The 9,625-nt window shown below is 38.5% G+C and overlaps 3 protein-coding genes across 7 annotated transcripts; 2 read left to right on the top strand and 1 right to left on the bottom strand.

Moving 5' to 3' along the window:
* Positions 1–911: 911 nt before the first annotated feature.
* Positions 912–4,398, top strand: LOC103969645 (glycine cleavage system H protein 2, mitochondrial-like; the record flags this gene model as incomplete). Its single annotated transcript, XM_065140240.1, has 3 exons — positions 912–1,053; positions 3,756–3,844; positions 4,079–4,398. Coding segments are annotated over 3 exons (468 nt in total), but the record flags the coding sequence as incomplete, so codon positions are not given.
* On the top strand, positions 920–4,140 carry LOC103969166 (uncharacterized). 5 transcript variants are annotated; one of them, XM_018821215.2, is made up of 5 exons: positions 932–1,053; positions 2,495–2,673; positions 2,889–3,175; positions 3,756–3,834; positions 4,079–4,140. In XM_018821215.2, the coding sequence occupies exons 2-3, from the start codon at positions 2,571–2,573 to the stop codon at positions 3,164–3,166; spliced, it is 381 nt and encodes a 126-aa protein (XP_018676760.1). In that variant the 5' UTR covers positions 932–1,053; positions 2,495–2,570; the 3' UTR covers positions 3,167–3,175; positions 3,756–3,834; positions 4,079–4,140. The 5 variants fall into 5 exon arrangements, with proteins under 5 accessions (XP_018676764.1, XP_018676766.1, XP_018676760.1 ...); XM_018821204.2 differs by having other exon boundaries at positions 933–1,053; positions 2,886–3,175; XM_018821219.2 differs by lacking the exon at positions 2,495–2,673 and having other exon boundaries at positions 920–1,053; positions 2,886–3,175.
* An 890-nt stretch (positions 4,399–5,288) lies between the features above and the next one.
* Positions 5,289–8,993, bottom strand: LOC103969191 (peroxisomal 2,4-dienoyl-CoA reductase [(3E)-enoyl-CoA-producing]). Its single transcript, XM_009382660.3, has 5 exons — positions 8,750–8,993; positions 7,837–7,996; positions 7,414–7,583; positions 7,114–7,336; positions 5,289–5,578 (listed from the first exon to the last, which is right to left on the bottom strand). The coding sequence occupies exons 1-5, from the start codon at positions 8,933–8,935 to the stop codon at positions 5,424–5,426; spliced, it is 894 nt and encodes a 297-aa protein (XP_009380935.2). The 5' UTR covers positions 8,936–8,993; the 3' UTR covers positions 5,289–5,423.
* Between the last annotated feature and the right edge of the window lie 632 nt (positions 8,994–9,625).

Below are 9,625 nucleotides of genomic sequence, written 5' to 3' on the forward strand. Positions count from 1 at the left end.
GCGGCTGCTGCTTCTTCGTCAATCTCAACCACAACTCGATCGACCGTATCAGATCCTCCATCACAACCATCCGCACCGAGACCGGACCAACCAGATTAACCTAAAGGAGTGCAGAAACCTCGAATGAGAAGCGATCTTGCGGAGAAAATTGGATGTAAGGTTTAGGTTTCGGGGAAGGGAAGAGAAAGGGGAAGGGGATTGAACAGGTTGACTATATGAAATTGATTTGATCTCAGCCGTTGGATCAGTTAGTCCTCGTTGATTCAGGTCGTTATACGTCGCTAACACTTAAACGGCCCTAAGCCGAGCGGTCGCACGACCATCGGAAATGTCACCGACCGAAGGAGAGACACGAACAAATGAGAGGTGAGGAGGTGACCGAGTTATCTCTAGCAGTCGGTGCAACGACAGCCGCAAGTTGCGGCGGATCAAACACCGGATTCAATTTGGATCAATCTCGAGTCCGTATCATGGTCCAATCTTGTAGCTCATGTTGCAAATGATTGATGCCACTGGATCGGATTTGTATGGAAATATATGTGCCTAACTGATCTAAGTTATATTAGATTAGATTACAATCAATCGGATTAAGGTATGTGTTAATTGATTAAAATAAATATTAAGTCGGGTTTGAAATAGAGTCAAATTCGCTAATAATAATAGATGTGACAATTGAGCTTTATTATGTTACAGCATAATTTTTTCCTTGTTATCAATATTCATGCTTACTGAATTGCTATTTATAATATATTGTTTCTTGTTATATATTTGACTGATTTATTTTCCACCAACCACGTGCGAAGCACGTGTGTAAAAATAGCTAAATGCTTCTGGATCATGTGAGCGCTACATGCCGATGAACATCACGTGTGTAGCACCTGCTCCGGCCGGCCCTCCAATATCCGGTCTGAGTGCGGCATTCCGCCCGACTCGGGTTAGTGAGACTAAACGAAAGCAGCGCGCCGGAGAAGGCCAAGGCGTCTAGGTTGCGGTGGGCTTCGAGAACCGCCTCCTGCTTGAGGATCTCGATCTTTCACAGAGGCTTCTCCACTGGTGAATCCATAATCTTCGAAATCTTCTCTTTTGGTAGTTCCTGGGGCTTATGTCTGTGTGTGGATGGCGAGATTGGGTGGCTGCGTCTCGTTAGATCTTTCCGAGCGAAAGGTTGGATTTTTCTGGATGGGTTTTGCTTGCTCTTGGTTGGATCATCGTACACCCGTCAAAAAATGAGATTTTTACTGATGATCTTGGGATTTTGGTTGTAGTCGATGATCGATTCGTGATGTTTTCTCTTATTCTTCCTTGTTTTTCGCTTGATTTGAGTACTTTTTTTTTGTTGGTGTTGGCTGATATACACCTTGGAGTGAAGGTGATGGATGATTTGGCCTCTTGTACGTTGGTTAATTATTGTTACAGTGAGGGTGGTAGAGAGGATGAGCAAAATAAAGTGTAAGACCATCGGTCTATGGTGAGATTGCAGTTATCACAGTTGTTAACTGGTGGTTTATGTGGAGTTGTGAGATTGACAAGTATTAAGATGAAAAGTGGTAGTAAATTTCCTGTTAACCAGCATTATGTGAATCACTTTATTCAGTAGTTTCTGATGATACGAAAAGAATATATTCGACCTTTATTCATGTCATGGGTGGGAAGGGCTGAGGTTGCTCCCACCCTTTAATAGCTGAAGTGTTGTTCATCCAACATTTTAGTTAGATGGAGCAATACTAAGATCATTAGAGAAATGACTGTGCCACTTATAGTGCAGGACGCTTGGAGTGCTGATTTTGAAAGTAGTTCTTTGGACTTAGAAGTTTTATCAATATTTTTTGGGTAAATCTGACAATTACCATCCTAATTGTGAGTTACATGCCATCCAAATCTCTACTTGTGTTAAGTATTATAATGGTAGCTGATGAATCGTTTAATCTTTAGAAAAACTCTCTAATGGTGTAACATATATATGAATTTGTTCATTGTGACGTTTAAGCAAATAAGTTGGTTGCGTTGACCGATGCTAATTCAAACTTAAGTCTAAAACTATCCATGTGGTTGGATTTATTGGTTTTGTATCTACGAGTGGGAGACTTAGCTACCTTTGGTTATAGGGTTCACTTAATCTATACTAAGTAATCTTCTTGCAGAAAGATATACCATCCAATGAAAAGGGGCTAGGATTGCATTGCCCTTGTAGAGAGTTCTCTTAAGATCAAGGAATTCAACAACTATCATGTGACTCACAATTAGAACATTATTTAGACTAGGTTGAGTGAATTTAGCAATGAAAGTAGCAAGCTTATGCAGGGTGAATCTTAGAATCATCATGTACTCAGAATCTTCTGGTAACTTGTGTTTCTATTTTAACAAGGCTTTTTCCTAAAAGGAGGTATTTTCTGTGTTAGGTACAACAATTTAGTTTGCATGTAAGTGTCCATTGAACTGGAATAATCTATATTTCTCATCAAATCTCCTTTGCTGGATTCTGTTGGACTTGTAGGCACCTCCCCATCCATCATCGGAAGTATGCATGTTTGCATGTACCTTCCATCTGAATTCTATCCATAAGGGACATCATGGTTGATGACTTTGCCCAGGGTTTTGGTTTGGCAACTTTCCCCAATCCATCATTTGTCCATGACTTCATTTGTTTTGCACTGGGAGAGGGATCTCAAGTTGGTTGGTTTCCATTTGTTGTTTTTTCTTTCCCTAGCTTTTTTTCTGCTCACTATAATTTTTTTCCAAACGGTAGTATATTGTTGTAATTACTGATCAATGTGGATTTCTGGTCCAAATTTTTTTGCTTGATGTATTAATTTTACAGGGCTTCCAGTGAGACCACTATTATGTTGGTTTTAGGAGTTGTAATTTTCTTCTTGAACTCTTTGTAGAAGGCATTTGCACAATTAGAATGGCAAAAGGATTAATATGGGCAACCACTGAAGACTTGGCAAGGAACCGAGCAAAGGTTTTGTCATTGTACCGTCAGATATTGAGAAGCCTCAACTCCCCAGAACTCCCACTCACCCATGCGGCTCGTCTCGCCAAGAAAGCAGAGGTCCGCAGCATCTTCTTGTTCGGAGCTGAAGAACGTTCTCTCCACAACATTGCTGACCTCATTGATGCTGCTAATTACTCCCTTTCCATCCTTAAGCAGGGCCGCCTCCCATAGTGTACAAATGTCCGTATGAACTCTTGTTTGTCCCCTCACTCTAATCTTTGGAACTATCTTATGGCTTCATTGTATTATGTCCTTTGAACGAAGTGTTGTGAAACTTGTTAAAATATGCACTTTAGTGAGGATTCTTAAGCTGTAAGTTGATATCATATATGCTTTGTAGCAGATCCATCGGAGTCCGACGAAGTGATCCTGCAGTTCAACATGCAAGAACATTTTTTTTAAAATAAACATAAAACTAAGCAATTTGACTAGATTAAAGTTGAGATTGCTAAAACTGTTTATTCTTTTTGCTGTATCAGTTTCCTGTCTCTGATACTATCATGTCACTCCTGTATTTTTTTCCAAACTATTTTCACAGCTGACATTTTGATGTTTTGTTCAAATACTGCTCTGTGGGCCTGTAGTATTTTATTGTCAATCAATATTTTAATTTGGTGGTGATAAAAGGTCAAAATACATTGCATACAATATAAAGTTTGCTTGTCTTTGGAATCTTTAGCGTTTAGCGCCTTTAACTATGCTAACAAATACCTTTGAAGAATATAATACTGATCATATTCTTGATCATTTTTCTGTGCAGTTATTAAGGATTTGAAATATGCTGACACGCATGAGTGGGTTAAAGTTGATAGCTCTTCTGCAATGATAGGAATAACCAGGTATCCTCAGGTGATTTTATTTTCTGGATGAGTTCCATTACTGCCATCTGAATTGTCTCGACAATGTGGGAGACCCTAGCCAAAATATTCTTATATAGTTATTCATATTATGGTTTCATCCGATTAATTTTTCTTCCTACTGCAAACCTAGTTATTGTTCTGTTGTTATATTAGTTATGTACATTCTTATGCAGCTTCTACGTTTTTGTTCTTTTCATGAATTCTTTGCATTATTCCCTTCCAGGATCACTTGGGTGATGTTGTATATGTTGAATTGCCATTAGTTTCTGGAGCTGTGGCTCAGGGAAAGAATTTTGGTGCAGTTGAAAGTGTGAAGGCAACCAGGAAGGTCAATTCTCCAGTTTCTGGAGAAGTGGTTGAGGTCAACACTGAGCCAAATGGTTCTCCTGGATTGATGAGTTCTTTAGACAAGTTGTTTTCCACCAGTACTTTATTTAAGAGAAACAATGCCTTCACCTAGTTGTCATGTTATTTTTGGGAACCATACACATATGAACAAGCCAGAATGCTTTTTCCCAGTTTATACAGTCTTTTTGTGTGTCATATACATATAATGCAAGTCCTAATCAAACTAGCTTTACTAACAGTTATTCCATCAGTCTATGTCTTGATAGATATTATCAAGACCTATGTGATAAGGGATGTGAGTCGGAACGGATTATCCGTGGATGAGATTAAATTCCTATTATTACATGTGATGAGGAGTTTGGGTCAGAACGGCTCATCGAGTCCTATCATAATGAAAAGCTACTATTGGATTAAGTTTTATGTACACCAGGAGAATAGATTTGATTCTGTTATGTTTGACCTCAAACCCTTTGGTGAAATTATAATACTCAAAAGTAAATTGAACAACTAGCTTATAAAAATTTTATTGACATATTATCATTAATTTGAGTTTAAACATGAGTCATGTGGTTTAAACTCATCAAATTAATGGATCAGTTATTTGGGTTGCCTTTCATCACATCATCAGATAAAATCTTGGGCTGTGAAATTGCCTGAAAAATATTTCCTTTGATGTTGATGTGGCATTCAGTGCTTCCCTATTGTTACCAGATTAATATTGACACATAAAAAGCCATGCTAAGAAATCAAGCTTCAACATTCCTGGCCAAGAAGTTAAGGAAAGATTAAACCTACCAGAGATTTCCAAGCAAAAGCTCTGTCAAAATTGCCCGAAAACATGAGCCTAACGATCGATATAATTTCTACATGGGTGTTTAATTTCCATTGCAAGTCCAGTAACCATCACCAAGGCTCAGTATTGTAACATAAAAGCCAATGCAGAACTACTGCTGCTAAGTCATCAGTGAGGCATGAAGACTTCCATAGGTGCCATTGGAGCTGACAGCATAAAACTCCCATGACTTATTATCTCTGATCACATATAAACCACGTAGAGATGCCTTCAGATGCAATTGATGCAAACCTTCAATTCTAACCTTCCTTTTTCATGATTTATAATGAGAAACTCCTTACTATGTTCAAAAACTATACTAGTGGTAGTTTACGTCAGGCATAAAAATCCGGACCTAGAACAATGTCATCAATAACAAGGGGCACCACTACAGCTTGCTGGCTGGAAAAGCAACAGGTGACTTCCTCGACTTCATCTCTACTACCTTTGATAACTTTTTCACTTCTTCCTTCCCAATGTGCCGTGGATGGCTCAGCCAAAGTCCTCCATCAACAACCATCGTAGTCCCGTTGATGTATTTACCTTAAACAATTAGCAAATTAGGACAAATGTGTAATTTTGGCATTACATTGACAAATAGCAGGCCGATACAAGAAAAACTTCACAAAAATTGTTCAGTGAGTATTAAATAAAACATAAGATAATCCCTCTCTATTGAGACATCCAGTGCAGTTAGTTCATTATTGCATAAGTGATGTTTCTCAGGTTTGAATCCATGTTTGAGTGTCTGATTAGTGTAATGAAAATTTCTGATTAATTAAAGAAACATAGGATCAAGAACAAGCTAGAAAATAGAACTTTTCAATAACAATCAGACACAATGAGCCCTACCAGTTGCCAGATTTTGATGGTAGATTTTCGTAGTACTACTAAGCTAGACTTTGCTGTTCAAAAATTGATGTGATAGGATAATGAAGAGCAACACTAGCTAAAGTGACATTGATGACAATATCAACTGAAAATATCTACCTTCGTAAACCCTGTTTACCAACTATTTGTTAACTTATGGTTCATGATGATAAGAATCCAAGGCAGTGCACAGTTCATGACACTAGAGTCCAAATTTTAGCCAATGTAGGATGAAAAATAAGGTGTCAGCAAAAACTCTGTTATTAATAATCAGTAATACTAACAACATCATAATGCATACAAACATATGCACCATATATTCACATCATACTGTGCAGTTCATCAACAAACTGCCAAGTGAACAAAACCACCAAAGGTGACTACCATATAATAGAATAAATTAAGCAGATTATCCACATATGATCTGTCAATGACCAAATGTTGGCAAGTCTAGAAAACTTTTCCTAAATGTACCCAGACCTCACCACAAATAGTTCTAAATACTGTCTGGTAAACAGGGACAATTTTCAAGCATCTGATGACCAACACCACCTGATGAAGCACCAATAGATACAAAAGAAAGGTACATGAGGAACTCTGCGACGTAAACAGATGGCTAGCAATACCAAGAGCAAATACAGAATGATTTACACTTCTTATCAAGGATTAGCATGGGCTCATCTTTGATCTGCATCTTTCCAATCCACTGAACCGTTTCGTCCAATCTACCCATTCCAATCCAATCTACATTTTTCTAAAGTCTAAGAAGGGTCAATGTACATAGTTTTATGCTTGTATGCAAAAAGCTGACTTTGAAATTTAAACCTTAGTCACCTAGATTGTAATTGAACAATCTTATCCTGGTGCCAAACCTTGTCTTCTCCAATTTACATTCCTTTACTGACATTAAAGCACGATCAAAATCTCATTTTTGATTCTTTGTCAATAGGTGAAAATATACACAGGTTGGTGAAGGGCAAATCGGCAACATAACGTGTATATATATCCTCACACAAGGTTGGAAACCCCATTCTTTCACTAGCCACACCCATTTTCCATCATACACAATGAAGATGGAAGTTCCCCATGATAATTTGCCACAAGGATATTCATGAGATGGCATTTTTTATGCACTTAGAAATAAGAATAACAATATTGGAGGATTTGAAAAAAACAACTTATTATCAGCAACGAGAAAGCTCACAAACCTGCATCAGAAGCCAAATATAGTGCAGCCATTGCGATATCCCATCTCTCCCCCAGCTTATACAGAGGCCTGTATTCCCTAGACTTACTCTGCATTTCTCCTGGTGCAAGCTTCCTCATTCCAGGAGTGTCTCCTATTGGTCCTGGTGCAATACCATTGACCCTTATATCATAGTCAGTTCCCCATTCTAGGGCTAAAGACCTTGTGATACTGTCAACTGCTGCCTAGTGATAATAAAAGGGGCACAAGTTACAGGCAAGTGTACCAAATGCACCAAGAGCTGAAGTTTGTTTAACCATACCTTGGCTGCCGATACATGGATCTGGTACCAAGCAGCTGTGTAGTGCAAAGTTGCACTTATGTTTAATATAAGGCCACCTGTAGATGGACCTTCTCCTCGTCCTCCCTTCTTCAGATGCTTTAGGGCTTCATGACACATAGTGAATGTGCCTACTGAATCAATGTCTATCACTGGAAAATTCAAATGAAAGAAGCTTTGATTAATTAGCAGCCAGTATCTGTAAGAAATTCAAACTCAAAGCAATAAGAAACCATAAGCTATTAGAATGCCAATCATATTCAACAAGGAATGCATTATGGTAAATGAGTTCTTACAAGAATTACACGATAAATTTGATTTGTATGTATAAATGTTTGGGCGAAAGTCAGAAATGATCAAATCAAAGTATTGTACCCTCCAACATCCTGCAAGAAACACAGATACCTGTTCTAAAACCATTTGGTGATAAATCTTCTGGTGACACAAGAAAATTGCCTGCTGCCCCATTTACAAGAATATCAAGTTTTCCAAAATGCGTAGTTGTTTTTTCCAGAACCCTGGCTGCATCTTCCTGCTTACGAACATCTCCCTCAAGCCCAATTGCCTGTGATCATATCAAACATAAAGGTTAGTGTAGTACAAACAATACAAATGAGATCCATATTTCGAAAATTCATCAACCAAACTTGAAAGCCAATCGAGTTAACTCGTCAAGATTTCGAGTTGATTTGCTGCCTAACTTGATTTGGTTGAAACTCAGAAACAAACTTGGTTGGAATTAATGAGCTTCTCAAACATAATCTGAGTTATCGAACTCATCTAAGTTAAAAAGGTTAACATCACACTGCTAGTTTCTTAATGAGGACAACATTATCAGGATGGTTGCTGGTTTATTAGGGAGTTTAGTGTATTAGGTTGAAATGATTCTCTGGTTCCATTTTGAGACAAAAAAAGGCTGTAATTCTTTTGTTGAGGCTTCAAACCCTCGCCGATGATGCAAGTTAGGACATTCTTGTATATTATTTGAACTTTCTTCTATCTGTGCATAGTCAATCAATTTGTCAAAATAACTCAACCCAGATGACATTTGAGTAGAGCTCTTGAGCATTTGAACACTGATTGATCCAATCAAATAACATCGGCCCCTTCAAAAATTACAGAATATGCTACATAATCAAAGACGAAAAAGAAACGCTTCCAAAGCTCTGAAGAGAACACATAAAGCAAAGCAATTTAACATGTCATTAGGGTAATCAGACACAGAGGAAAACATCAATTTCTCGTTCCGAGGACCGAATAGGAGCTCAGACACGAAAGTCCAGTGAAAGGTCGAATCTTTGGGGCAGAGCCGGCTCACCCGGATCCCCTCCGACCGGAGGGCGGCGACGGCCGCGTCGAGGACCTGGCGGCGGCGACCCATGATGGCGACAGCGGCGCCATGCCTCCCGAACTGGGTGGAGATCTCCAAGCCGATCCCCGAACCGCCTCCCGTTACGAGCGCCACCTTCCCCTTCAGGATATCCGCCTTGAAGGGAGACTCCATTTTCTCTCTCTCTGTCTCTCTCTCTCGCCTCGCTCTCTCGCCTTTAGATGGCTGCCAACTCGCACTAATATTTCGGAATAATAGCCACAGATTTTTTACGGTCTCATTTCTAATGACTTATAAATATTACAAAAACACTCATAGACGGTAATATTATTATGCGACAAGAAAAAGTCGGTGGTGGAGAACTCGACCATTCTTGACTTGTTTATGGTTCGACTTAATATTAGAAATTTCTTAATACATTTGATATGCTTCCATATCTGAAGTTGGTTCGATCTGCACTAAATACTAATATGGAGTTGGGTCTCGAATGTGATCTCTTGATACATAAGTTAGGTTCGATGTATAGAGTTTTAGGGTTGACAACCATCCATCGGGTTATTTTTTATAGTCGATTTGCATTTAGCCGCTAGTGGCACGAGAGAATATTTTATATAATTAAAAATAGTTTTAAATTTTTTTTATTTAATGGATGATAACATGATGATCGAGAGATTTTATTCGTTTTTACATATTATGATACTATATATCATGCCTTGATCCTATTGAAGGGACTAGTAACTCATCGAGCATGTTTTCAATATTCAACCTTAGGAGAGTATAGTGAACGATTGATAATGTCTAGCCCACGGAGGATACATTAAGCGATTTTTTATGTTGAGTTTGAAGAGGACACATCTAACAACT

Source organism: Musa acuminata, chromosome BXJ3-2, assembly GCF_036884655.1.
Source record: "Musa acuminata AAA Group cultivar baxijiao chromosome BXJ3-2, Cavendish_Baxijiao_AAA, whole genome shotgun sequence".
Taxonomy (NCBI): Eukaryota; Viridiplantae; Streptophyta; class Magnoliopsida; order Zingiberales; family Musaceae; genus Musa; species Musa acuminata.

Coding starts and splice junctions, on each gene's coding strand:
- LOC103969166 (XM_018821204.2), top strand. CDS start 2,571: ATGGTTGATGACTTTGCCCAGGGTTTTGGTTTGGCAACTTTCCCCAAT. Junction 2,674..2,885: donor GGGAGAGGGATCTCAAGTTG/GTTGGTTTCCAT, acceptor AACTCTTTGTAG/AAGGCATTTGCACAATTAGA.
- LOC103969191 (XM_009382660.3), bottom strand. CDS start 8,935: ATGGAGTCTCCCTTCAAGGCGGATATCCTGAAGGGGAAGGTGGCGCTC. Junction 7,997..8,749: donor TCCGGTCGGAGGGGATCCGG/GTGAGCCGGCTC, acceptor ATATGATCACAG/GCAATTGGGCTTGAGGGAGA. Junction 7,337..7,413: donor TCCATGTATCGGCAGCCAAG/GTATGGTTAAAC, acceptor TATTATCACTAG/GCAGCAGTTGACAGTATCAC.